Consider the following 14,088-nt stretch of genomic DNA (forward strand, 5'->3'; position numbering starts at 1 on the left):
GATAGGTATATTCATGTTATTTTTATAAAATGACGTAAAATAGTCACTTCTAGTGCTTCGTAAACGTTAATGTTTTTTAATGAACGAAACAATCAAATATGTACAAAATTGCAGTTCCGAATTTTGAGAATCATGGACGTTTGTCGATTTACGACTGATCTCCAAAATGAGGATCGTCGCGGAGGTTCAAGGCGAACTACCTCTGAACATAACGTGTGCGTAAAGTATTGGGATAGGATGAGTCACACAATCGAGACAAGTTACATTTTTCGCTTGCGGGCAGACGGAACGAAAATATCAGAGACGTTTCTCTCGAGTCTGCTAAATCGAGATCCTACTTCTTTCGGAAGTCTTTTTACGGGTTCATTTTTTACATAAATGCTTCTGGTGAGTCAGACGTGTTTATCAAGACGAACTTCTGCTAAATTACGAAAAGTTCCTTTCAGTGCATATTTGTTTTCAATATTCCAAAGCTATTCCAGGTCCCCTTCATTTTTTAAAAAGAAACCATCTCTTTTGAAACACCTGCAATGATAGTCTCTCACATTATGAATCCAGTGATTAAAACTATTCAGGGTCATTGAAGGTCGCGGACAGAGAAAATGTATAAGATAATGGTATTGTTCTATTTGAAAATTTATACGAACCGGTTATCATATTTTTCTTTTGCTGCTTATTATAATATAGAGTGGAGCTAAACGTATGATTGAGTAATTAATTGAATGCCGTCTCGAGTAGCATAACACCCGTTGTGCTAAGCAATTGATGTTTGCGGTCCTACATACATATATGTATTAGATATCAATAAAATTAGATTACTTTAGCAAATGCTCTCGTTAACGTAACTGCGCCGTGTTTACGATGTATGGGTTGTTACACTAACTATAAAGTCTTTTCACCCTTGTAATTTCCAGCTACTTCGTGGAACTTGTTACAGTTACGGCGATACTTTTACGATCGATGTACCCTGAAATGTGTATACTTGCGATAACTATGAAACTTCCTGTTCTTGATTATAATTTGTCGTTGCGAAGACAACGGGCTTCTTCGTTTCAGTCTGGATATGCAGAATAGTTTAATTAATTAATCACAGCAGTGGATAACAAGATTATACCAATTCTTAAAACGAAAAAACTTGGAATATTGAAATATTATATGTACATCTGGCGACTCTGGTCCATCGTAGCCGCGCTCTATTAACATTTTTGCAGAGGAAACAGTTGCTTCAAATGACCTCAGAAATCATCCCTTTTTTTTTTAGACAGCCTGTATACATGTTACTGTAAAAGCAAGAACTTGGTAACTGCGTACATTCTCGAGCCAATGTATGCACATATGTACATATGCAGTACTTTGATAAATGAACGTATTCGTAAAGGATGAAATTTAAATTTTTGCAAGTGGTGGCATACATTTCCACACATAATTTAGCAAGAGTGCGCAACAACGAGAATACGTAAATTTAAATGAACGATTTCGCCAGCAAATACACATACCAGCCACATAATAAACGTATCCCGAAGCACCGAAATTTGATCTTTCACAAGTGCCGGTATACATTTTCACGCATAGATTAGTAAAAATATTTGCAGAAACAGGAGTATGCCAATTGAAATGAACACTGTCTGCCATGCAATTGATCACGTTTAATTTTTGCACATTTTTCTTCTGTACTGCTCAGCAAAAAATTACGAAAAAATTCATGATCATACTACCTAACAGCACACATGACAGTGATTTATTTCAGAATTTTTGGTTGCAAAAACGATTTTTAAAAAAATTCGAAAGCATACAATTGCCGATTTTATATGTAGGTACATATTGAAGTATACCACGTTTATGGTATATTATTCACGTATGTTACGTTACGTTAATAAGTATTTCAAATAGATAAAAAATAACACAGTATTTGAAAATTCTTCTAATGTATTCACCGTTTTAAACGACCGTTTCATCTGTTTTTATGATAAATGCGTGAAATCGGCTGTCTACTTAGAATTCCCAGATGATCGCAGATTGTGTTGTCCGTGAGACAGTAAAAAGAGGCTGGACACGGTGAATCAGAGTACATATTGTTAGCATTTAATTGGTTATTTCCTGCAACTGCAACACGCGCGGACGAGTAGGCTGGTTTGCTCAGATTTTCCGCGACGAACACAGCCCGGCTGCGGCTGCGGCCGTGTTGGAATGCAGTCACTAGCAAATGCCGTTTGTTTTTGCTTGCAGAAACCGTGACGATGCTCGCGAGACAATCGGAGAACAAAACCCTGACCCTCTTCAATCAAGTGTACCGGTCGATGGCGGTTTTGAGCAAACCGTCGATAAAAGCTCTCTACCAGGCGATGGTCTATTACGTGTCGCCGAGGAACACACCGGACACGTTGGAGCAACCGCTTACGCGGGACATGCTTCAGGATCGGTTCATCGAGTTCTTCACGATGCTGTTCCCGATCGCGTACCACAACGCCGTGAACCCGCACCAACACGAGCAGGACTTCACGGAAAAATTCAAGACCTGTTTGTACGAGACAATGGACGAAATCCAACCGTTTGGCGACATACCAAAGCAGGTCTCGAAGTCAGTCAGCAAAAGCTTAGAGGCGACGCGGGTGCTGGTCCAGGCATTGACTCTCGGCAAAACCGTCCTCGACAGGACCGATAGCGTACTGTTTTCCGGTACCACTCCGCAGCAGGAAGCCTGTTACGGTGCGCTGCTCAGAATGACTTATTGTCCGAGGTGCAAGGGCATCGGTCCCGCTGTCAGGCCCTGCAGCGGATTCTGCACTAATGTCATGAGGTGAGCATCACGTGTCCATTCGATTTTCGGGCCCCATCACTAGGGATGGGATCACGTACCTCGAACTTGATCCCATCCCTACCCATGACAATTACCAACACAGTTTTCCACGAGAATATTTCACCGACGCGACGATAACTTTGCCTGTCAACCACTTTAGTCGACGACAGTATTATCCTTACTTAAGTAAGTTACAGTGGATAACAAAAGTAAGTTAACACTCATATTTTCAATAATGAAGTCACGATAACAGTAATATTTATTCAGTTATAAAAATAAACAAGTTGATATATGAATATAGTTTTTTCGAAGCCTTGTTCCTCAAGAACTGTTCGTCTAGAAACTTCGTTTTAATGAAAATGAAGTTTGATTCTTATTTACGTGGTACATGATTTAAAAAGTTTTAGAAGTTTCTAGTAAATCTATTAAAAAACCTTCTTAACAAATTCTTCAACGGAACGTAGATTAAATAGCATTTTTTTAAAACGAAAGACACCTGCTTATGTGTGTACATCAGTACATTTTGTAATATACCTGGTAAAACGTGATCGACATGTCTCAGGTAATTTCTCAAGGTCACCTAATCTGGCAACATGAGCATCACAATGATTTCGTGTTTCAGTAAAAGTTTCGTCTCTGGCCAAATACTGTGTGCTTACGCTGCTCTTTACAGGTCAGAAGGGTCGCATCATGGTATTCGTTGTCCCTAGGCACTCGTGTATTCGATCCGTCCACCCCTTCTATCACCCGCACCGACCCGCCACTAAACTGTCCTGGCGGTATTTTTTCTTCTTTTTTATTAACCCTAGAAGAACCAACTCTCGACAGTAACGATAAGTAACATGTCTGCGTGTACAAAGCGACTGAAAATGTTGTGCTTCCTTGAAAGGGGTGATTCCGGCATAGGTCATTTCAAGTAACTTTTTCCTTTGCGAAAATGTTCTCTGAAAACTCGAATCGCTACAACGGACCAGAGTCCAGAGTCGCCGGGTAAGGGGAGGGAGCACGAATTGAGGGGAATCCCTCTCCCTCAAAGTACTGGATTAGTCACGTGACATTCTAACACGTGCACGACAGAGACGAAACGCGTATTAGGTCCCGTATTAGGTCTGTATTAGGTCCTGAGGGCCACCATGTTTTTTTTTTTTTGGCATTCACACAGAACACACATATCATTCTTCCATAAAATGTTTACACATACTATTATTTCATGATATATTAGGAATAATATTAAAATAAAGTACGACCGAGGCAGCAATCGGTACAGTTACCCTAATGGGAGTAATTACGGAAGTTCATCGAGCAATAGTTGAAAACTATGTTGGGAAAAGTTTCTACAGACGCAATGGCGTTTAACCCTCATCCGTTCTCCTCCTGTCAATTTGACACAGTTTTCCCGAAATAAGTTATACCGTTCTGTTATTTGTAGGTTCTGCCCGAAACAGATAACCTAAAAAGAACATCGACAAATAACTGTTTACCTTGTTATTCCGTCGATCTTCTACCACTGTGTCAATTTGACACCGAGGGACAGTTTCAGTTCGTGAAATGAGGGTCGGATGAGGGTTAAATTCGATATCTGTCATATCTTCATTGTATAAATCTACAGAATCGCGTTTCGCTCGACCAATATTTCAACCAGGCATGCGTGAACGTTTTATACGCTGCTCCTCTGAGGCTAATGAAAATTGAAACTGCTGCGTTATACTGATTCAAACGTATAGATCAAAGAGTTTGCTTATCGTGCACGACGAGCCGTGAATCGGTCGCATCGATATTTGAGCTTTTTTTTTGTATAGTGAAACGTCAAAAGAACATTTCCAGAGAAAGATCGTTGATATCGAATGAAGAGTACATTGATTGAGAAAAATGATTCGCGAATGTATTTTTTTAGTAAAAAGCACAAATACCATGTTAAAAGAAATATTTCCAAAGCACCTTTCGCATTCCAACAATTTCTGGCAGAGAATATCAAAACGTGACGTAAATATTCGTTCAGGTGTAAGCGTGTAAATAACGAAGCGAAATCACCAAGTTTTCTCTAAAAATGTCAACTATGGAGTATTGTTTCAATAACAACGTCTCACTTCGATCTAGAAATGTTTCTATGAATAATGTAATGAAATGTCATTTTTTATTAAAGTCTGGATACGTGTTACTATTTACATACAATTGTATTATGACAGAAACGTATCGCTTTGTTTAATACATACTATCATACATACATATGTACTAAGTTTTCATTATTCTACCCGTGTTGTTATTCGAAGAATGAAAGTGACCCTATAGATTTTTGCGAAACGCTTCGGGGACATCATTTAATAACAGCACTGTCTGGTGCTCTCCTCGTCAAGCCCTTGGATCAAAAAACTAAAAGAGTGAGCGTAACTCTTCTGGCGGCATTTGTTTCTTTTACCCTTAACGACCCGCTCTATATTCCATGTTAACTTCGGTTACTTTCACTTTCTTTTATCGTCTTTGATGGTCCGTTCCCTCCTCCCGTCCATACTTGTATTTGCAGAAATACCTCGAGTCGTCTGGTCAGCTGACCCTCCCGGCTATATTTAAATTTTTCAGTTTCCACGTTTGCGCAGACGCCATAACGAATCTCGTTAAAAAGTTTCATTTGATCAGCTACAAGATAAAGTCCTTGTAAATTCGGTTGAATTAAGGGTAAACACAATTTTTTCGCTAGAATCTTACAAAGTGTCTCCTTGAAATGAGGAAGAGCAATTTGAACTGTATAGCTGTGGAACCTAATACATATAATTCTTGCGTAGCAGGCCATATTTTGCATTGAAACATACAAATCTTAACTTTACCTTCTCCCCAGACAAATATGATTTTATTTTCTCGTTGAAGGTCAACATATCGCACATCGTTGAATTTGTGTTCTTCCATGAGCTATAAGACTGTTGTGCATAATAAGAATATATGTAGTTTCATTAAAGAAAACTTCCGATTACCATGAAATCTCGAAAAAAGTGACCTTGAGAAATTCAATTACCATTGTAACAATGAGTACTTAATTTGGTTCGTTTCAGCAAGCTGAAAAGATTGCAACTTACTGTTAGTAAAATATACAAATGTACAAATGCAGTAATTCTAAGGATTCTTACATCTGTCAATGCCTGTCGTTTTTTCCCGCATCAACTGATTTCTATGAAACTTTCACAATGCATATAATAATTGACACAGATCTACAAAACGTATTGTTTAAAATTTCAATATAGGCCCGCATAAAAAAGTTGTAAAATGCAACTTTTCGTATTCTCTCTACAATTCCGACCAAATGCAATTTTTTCAAAAATTTCTTTTCACATCCTGCAGTAGACTAATTGCTCTAGCTTCCCAAAAAAGTTTAAACCGCATAGTCCAATATTTAAAAAGTTATGGTGTTTTTAAGAGTGTCCGAATATTAGTGGAAGTCACTGTATGTATTCCGTTAGGGCCGTGAAAAGGTTGAAAAGAGATCGAGGGGGAAAAAGTGGCTCTCGAAACGGAGAAAATGAGACGCTAGCTAGGCTGTAATGGTTTTGTATAATTCCAAGATTATCGTTATTGCAGAGGTTGCCTGACGGAACCGGCGTCGGAACTGGACCTCGCATGGTCCGGCTACGTGGAAACGGTCGAGAGGCTCGTTGTGGCGGTCGACGGTCGTAACGATCCGTCAGGCTTGAATGCCGAGAAGGCTGTCAGACAATTGGACACCCGCATTTCGGATGCCATTATGCACGCGATGGAGAACGGGCCGCAGCTCGAGGAGAAGGTGAGTACCCGCCAAAAGGATTCCAACACACTTGTTATCTCCCTCCTGCCTATACATACCGGCTCGCCTTCCTTCCGTCTAGCAGGCCCCGGTATGCTTGCGTCACTTTTATTTCGCAAGTGGCTTTTTACTTTTTACTCGTTTCTACGCGTCAATTGCTTTATACTAATAGCGGCTTTTATTCCTTGTCGGAATTACTGACTCCCCGGCGAAATTTAATGATCCCTGCTGCTACCCCTGCCATAAAGCGTTCCATCGAACGAACGATACATCTCTCGTAATTGTTCTCACACGCTGAGCGCGGTGTGCCTATACTTTCGTCAATACATACAGGGTGTTTCACTGAACTGCAGCATCCTAAATATCTCGCGTATATTTTCTTAAACAGAAGAAATGTCGAATTGAGTAATGGAAGAAAGTAGTGACACAATAACAGACTGAGAAATTATTTTATTGTCAGAAATGTTGAAAATAATGTCCATTAACGTCAACAGATATTTTATTAATCCTTAGGATACGATTAAGTTTGCACTTGAATGATCAACTACTCTTCTTTTTCTATTCTATTTCGTATAAATTTGATATTATACATGTATGTACAATTTATTGGAAGCAATTTTTTCGAATGTGATGACGAAAAGTGAAAGTATAACAGCTTGGTGTTCGTGAAATTATTCTCTATGAAACACATCGTGTCATTTCCATTGTGTCTGCAAATTCCTCTTTTATTTTTACTTCGATCTGTTTTTTCCAATCCTTTCAGTACTCTATAATTACATGTTCTGTAACCGCGGTTCTACATATCTGATAATTGTAGTAACAATCATGCCGATCGATAGAATATTCGCCTTGTGTATGGATAACGTAGTTTACATGTCGATGTAGCAACAAACATCGACTGGTTCTCAGCATTTTTGCAATCCAATCAAATTGCTTAATTATAGTAATTTTCTGCGTATGCTTTATTAAACAAGTCGAAAATGATATGGCGATACTTCTTATACATATGTATGTAATTAGGAGGCTGGAGGGTAATTCGGTTTATGACGTTATATAATATATATCTTTTACTTGTAATAATTACTGTGTTTCTTGCTACTTTTACGAAACAATCCTGTTACCGGAAATTGCTTTAGAAATTGCTTTAGAATTCGAATCGATTTAAGTAAAAGTGTAACTGTTATACATACCTATTACATTTTCAAATCAATTTTTTTCTATTTCACTTTAGTTTGTTGCAAATCAGGTAGAAATGTTTTATTATTTCGCAGAAAGATCGATCCGCTGTCGAATTAGGACCCGTATAAATCAATTCTTATTTTCAAAAGATCCTGAGTCTAAATAAAATCAAAAATAGCAATGAAAGAATATTAAATAAATTTTGTTAAATCCCATTTTACAACTACGTAATGGACAGTCGAGTTCTATGGTATAAATTCACTGAAAAAAATTGTGATATAAACGCTGCGTTAACGCATCGTTAACGATTTCTATTCAACTCGCTAAATAGAAATCGAAGTGGGCTCATTTCGCTAGGAAAAAGAGGAAGCTATTTCTACGGAAGCACCCCGTACATACATAGAAAGATGATATGCTGAAAAATTTTTCGGCGCTGCGCAAAATAAACGGCGCCGTCTGCGGTGACCATTCTTCGCGATTCCTCGAGTACCACTCAGGAATTCTTTCGATCGTGTTGCTCGCTTTGGAAGCCCCGATTCGTGTCGCGGCATTTACCTGCGGACTTCTGCCTGCTGTACATATTTCGTTTTCATTGTTATTGATATTAGCACCGGCAACGAAGAACGCTTCGGGCCCGTGGGAATCAGTGTTATGCGACTCGACTCGGTACATTATACATATGTATTTCCATAAATTCACTTTTTATTTGGCATGGAAACGGGCAGAGCCAATTTGTGGATTGAGATATGTCAATTCCCTCGCGGATTAGGCACTGTTAATATAAATTAGTGTAAGAATTTAGCTGAATCTTCCAGCGGATACTCGATTTTCGTTATAATACTTGAACATTATGTAATAACATACACCACAGTTAGGCAAAATGTAATTTCAATTAAAATTACAATTACATGTAATTGTAATTTTATTTCTGCAATTTCCAAGTAATTGTAATTGGTAGTTGCAATTACTTAACGCCAAAATGGCACTAAAAAGAGTAATTAGATGCCTACTCAATGGAAATGTCTAAAAAGAACGAACAAAAAGCATATGTTAGGAAATATTTATTATTTATTAAAGTAAAACTCTTAAGAAATACGTTCACTTTGTCATTTACATAGACAATGCAGTTTTCACGAGGAAATATTTATTACAAACAATTACTTGAGTGTAATTGTTCTTTTAAACAACTAATTTTTATGTTTTGAACCATTTAACCGTTTTCTGCTTGTGATTATATGTATAGTCCACTTTTGCACATGTTATTGAAGATGTAATTAAATACTCATGTAATTAATTACTGCCCAACTCTGACATACACGCACTGAGTTAAAAGAGTTCGTGGATTTATCATAATGTCCAACTTTCCAAGAGTACTATTAAAGCCTGTGAAGCGTGTTGAAATATTACAGTGAATCGTTGTATTTTTCTCCCAGTTTGATCTAGGTCTGGGAAGGCGCTGTGGCGTACGCTGGTTAGATGGGATACCTATATTGGGAGTAAATAGGATTTGAGCTCTTGTATTGTGTAATAGCGGGAAGGAGGAGTGAAGAACGGAGAGAGGAACGCGCGGCTTTATGGTCACGCGACTACGTGATGAGTTTCTAAGCGTTAGACACCGATGAAAATGCTAATCTATCGTTAGTCTCGCTCGACGAAGCGTGTAAGTTGTTCGAGTTGCACTATTCTCCGAGCAACCTGGATGACGCTATTCTGTCGGTCGGTCTTACGCAATTTTGCTCCTGTGTCGATGACACTCTTCATTCTGTCTAGAACGCTCGTTCAATCTCGGATTAATAGAAACCAGCGACGTCTATCGAACCATGTAACGCCGATGCTATCACGCTATTTTCCGATCGCATCTTCGTAACTCTTGCAGAAACCGAAATGAGAAGATGTTGCCAGGATAATATTGTATTATCAACAACAAGAAAATACTACTACATATATTGCACCTATTAAAAATTATTCGATCGAACAAATTGTAGGTACGTAGCTGTGAAACGTATGTCCCAGAAAAGAAATTAACGAAATGTTAAAGACAATCTAATAATACAGTCAGCATCTTTTCTCTGTCGAAATCGTCTGTTTCGCGTCATTTCTCACTCGCCGCGCCGTTCGGCTCGATACGAGTCGTTCAAAGAGCATTGTTACGCCGCCCTTGGTGTCATTCGCCTATCGCGCGCACAATATGCGAACCAACGCTGCAAAGGGAAGTTGGATGATCGTACACGGTGAAATTTATTGCGTGCATCAGAATTTATAGCGTCTATTCATTTCGCTTCTAGTCGCTGCATCTCGACAAACGTGATTTTTTTCCCATTCGGACTTGCTTGCATGCATTTCCCTTCTCGACGCGTGAACGTCGATCATCCGACAAAAACAGCCGCGACGGAGAACGCGGCAACTGATCGACGCGACGCATCTAACAACCAATATGCTCTCCTATCGCGAAAACACAACACGCAGAACAGAACATAAGATAAGATCGACAGAACACTCGCTCGTGTGTTTTTCATGTTGCTCTCACTCTCGCGTCACGACAGAACCAGTTCCGAGATGTAGTGGCTCACGAAATTATTCGATCGCTTTCATTTGCAACTTTGAACATTTTGGTTGTCTACGATTGCTAGGATAGCCTTTTAACCCTGTTCACTCGGAGCTATTTTCACTCGAAAATTAAACATTTCTTCTGACCTAAAATAATTCCATTCTATATGATTTTTTCAGTGTATGGATTTGAAAAATTGATACACAGAGTGGTCAATTTGTCTTGAGACAGTCAATTATATTACGGAAACCAGTAGGAATATGAAAAAATGTTTTGTATAAAATATTCTTCATATGAAGGGGCACATTTAATGGCGCATATTTTTCTATAATGGCCCTTTAAGGGTCAGATGAAGGGCAACTTCATTTTTACAAATGGAAATCCCCATATTTTTTATTTTATATTCTTATTCTACATCGAAAAATAATAATATGTAATAATAATAAATAGACCACCCTGTATGTAATACTTCATAAAATACTTATATGTATTTGGTTTGGTACCAACATGTTTACCATAATAATGTAAAGCAATTTTTACTGGTCACTCTGAGAGTCACCGCACGAGTGCTGAGGGTTAATTGAATTATTTTGATTTCGTGGAACGGTAGATCGGCAATCAACGTGATAAAATGACACTCTATAGGGGAGCAAAATCGTGGAACTGGACAACGGTACTTTTATTGTTCCGAAGTGCATGTAACTTGTTAAAGCACTTGGGCCGTTTCCTTTGTCGCTTGGAACTTTGCTCTCCCCTCTGAACAGGGGAAGCGATCTTATTTGCCGAAACGATACTATTTGACACTCGCAGGGGTGCAACGTAGTACCAAGACTGACCAACCACCTTGTTCCACGGCGTTGAAGCCACTTGGTCCCTTCTTCTTGTCGCCCCATCCCCTTTCTTCCGGTTCTTGGACTCGGTTGGCTCGCGACGAAATAGGCGCCAGCCCGTGGAACGCAATTAAAACTTTCTCACAGAGCGCCACTACAGGCACAGGCCACAGCGAAAGGACTCGTTCCTCGGAAGGGGGATCCTTCCTAGCCAGATATCCCGCGGGTATAATGCGGAATCGATTTACAACAGGATCAATTGTTCGTTCCAGTTACATCCCCGTCGCGCCGCAGATCGCTTCGAGCAGGATTGTGTCTGGCCCCAATGCATTTTTCATTCCAACCATTAGAGAGGGTAGCTTTCATCGCGTTGATTATCGCGCCGATCATGCACGCGTGATACGTGATTACCTCATACGCGATCTTTATCTAGCCTTAAAAATGAATAAAATGAATGAGATGAATCAAGATTAAAAGATTAATTCGCCAAATTGCGAATATTTATGTGTGTCATACGCTCTGGAACAAAAAGGTATCGCATCTACCATTTTTTTTAAAGCTTTCTAGCGAACACTGATAAATAGACAGCGGATTTTATGGATTTACGACAACAATGAGTAGGTGATGAAAACTCTTGTTTTGCATAAACACGCGGTGTCCATTAATTTACCTTTTATGAAGAATGTTTTCTCAAATCCTGAGAATAGAAAAATATAAGAATGACTGACAATTTTGTTGGTCTCGCCAACGAGAATACATTCTCATTGAATTGTACAAATTTATTTAGGGCGATATATTTATTTCGACGTATTTGAATCTCACTGGGAAAAAATGCCACCCGCATTAATAGGTACATTTACCCTGGCATGATTCTAGCGAAAAATTAGGGAACAAGAGGTGGGAGTTCGTAAAATTGGATCCTATTAAATGTGAGAAAAACAAGAAAGGAGGATCCAAATTGAAAACATTCGGTCCCCTCGTAAAGAAAGGCAAATTGCAAGTAGGTATGTACATACAATAACGCATTAAAGAGTTGTCAAGAAATCGTAAAGGAACGCGAGGTTGACGTTTCCCGTCGGACTGTTCAGCTGGAGAGTCGGACTGAAACGCGATCCCAGCATTAACAGACAAAAATGGATGTCTGTGTAGTACGTATCGCGGTAGCAATTTATTTACATAGTATTCCCGTAGCATTTAAAGAGCATTTCTTCGAGCGATAAACGCGCGAAACGTTCTAACAGAGAGCGCTAATGCCGATAACGACGACAACACGACCGCAATGGATCGCGTTACTTAACAGGATCATGGAAAAATAACGAGCCTTGTTTTTTTCTCGCAACCGATTAATCTACCGGGCAACGAGTATCGATCGCGTGGCGTTGAAAGCGCGACGACTGCTCCGCCCGGAAGAATTTAGGATGACCGTGCCACCGCGTCCGAAATTCTCCGAAATAATCGATGGTCCAAGCAAAAAGACTTTGTTTGCTAACCTACGATCACGACTACAGAATCGACGAGACCAAACGATCTTCGTCCGAACGAAAACTGGTTACTGGAAACTGTGACTCCGGGAATATTTCATTTGAAAACAGAAATTCCAAAGTGGAGTCTCGGTGAGAGGTCTGTAATTGTTAGTGGTTAGTCTAGTTAGCAAATCCATTCTTATTTGCAGACACACAACAGTCACGTCTTCTTTCTTCAATATATTTTTATATATCTTCAATATACATGTACACAAAAATATCCTTTGGAAGGAGTAATTCCTGACGTCATTGCAAGCAACTTTTTCCTTTAGGAAAATGTTATCCGCGGCTTCGTGAAGGAGATATTAACGAAAATCACGGACCAATCCGAGCGCGGACAGACCCCGGCTCGGCCAATGCCAATGCCTCGTTCAGCGGGACCTGTCGCCGAGCCGAAATTCATCTGCAGTAGGTGCGCTCTGATTGGTCCGTGTTTTTCGTTAATATCTCCGTAACGAAGCCGTGGAGAATATTTTCGAATTGTTCTTTTTTTTTGTTTTTATTTATGTATTATTTTTATTTTTCAATTTGTGAACAATGTATGTATGGTATATCGGAATCGACAATTTCATTAATCTTGTTTTTATTTCAGCACTTCATTTGTTTTGCACCATTTCGTTTTCCCCGTGACGGGCTCTCAAATAACACCCACTTCTCATCCCCATGCGCAATTCGTTTAAAAAATTGCTCTGTTGTTGTCACGATTTTAAAGAGCAGTCTATAATTATTGCAGTGTATTAGTAGGTATGTACGTGTTGCTCCGGGACTGATTTTATTGCAAGTTTTCAAACTGCAATAGATAATCAACTTTAAAATGATTACTTTTCATTATTTTTATTGATTACTAAATGATTGTTTTTGTGTCAAGGAACTAATATAAAGAGGAGAGCAGTACTTGCCTTTGAGAAGCTTTGTTCTCGCAGGATTTTTATTTACTTTGGATCTACATCAAGGATTTTATTTAGTATGTACCACTCTTCCCTAAAATTTATCTACAAAAATTGAAAATTACATAAACATCCACAGTATAGTAAGAGAAGTCTCTCACAAGTTTAATATACAATTAAAATTCGGCAACTAAAATTTCGGATTTTCGTAATTACACCCAGTACATGTGTAATAAAAGAGCGTTTGTTTTAATGAAGAGTCATTAACTAAATGTCGTGTATTAGTTGTAATTACGCTCTGGGAACGGGGTAAATTAGAAGTCGTACCAGCAAGAAAGTAGTCGCTAACAAGCCAGGTCTTTCACGCGAACTTAATCCTGCTTGGCTCTTTAATTAGCTTAGATAAGGTTTGCTTGGAATTTCAGTAACCCATCATAGAAAATGTGAAAGATAATAAATATGGAAGTTTGATGATAGTTCGTTTGCAATTTCTCCCGAGGAGTGTTTTCTGCTTAACAGTGTTAAACGTCAAATTAGAGCGATATAATAAACAAT

General features: G+C 38.9%; 1 protein-coding gene across 1 annotated transcript in view; it reads left to right on the top strand.

The window, feature by feature from the left end:
* Dally (division abnormally delayed protein) overlaps positions 1 to 14,088 on the top strand; it is a 160,958-nt gene that overhangs the window by 54,459 nt on the left and 92,411 nt on the right. The window contains exons 3-4 of the mRNA XM_076433584.1: positions 2,227 to 2,797; positions 6,365 to 6,566. Coding sequence (XP_076289699.1) covers positions 2,227 to 2,797; positions 6,365 to 6,566 — 773 coding nt within the window. The remainder of the gene's footprint in view (positions 1 to 2,226; positions 2,798 to 6,364; positions 6,567 to 14,088) is intronic.

The sequence above is a fragment of the Lasioglossum baleicum genome, chromosome 11 (assembly GCF_051020765.1).
Source record: "Lasioglossum baleicum chromosome 11, iyLasBale1, whole genome shotgun sequence".
Lineage (NCBI taxonomy): Eukaryota > Metazoa > Arthropoda > Insecta > Hymenoptera > Halictidae > Lasioglossum > Lasioglossum baleicum.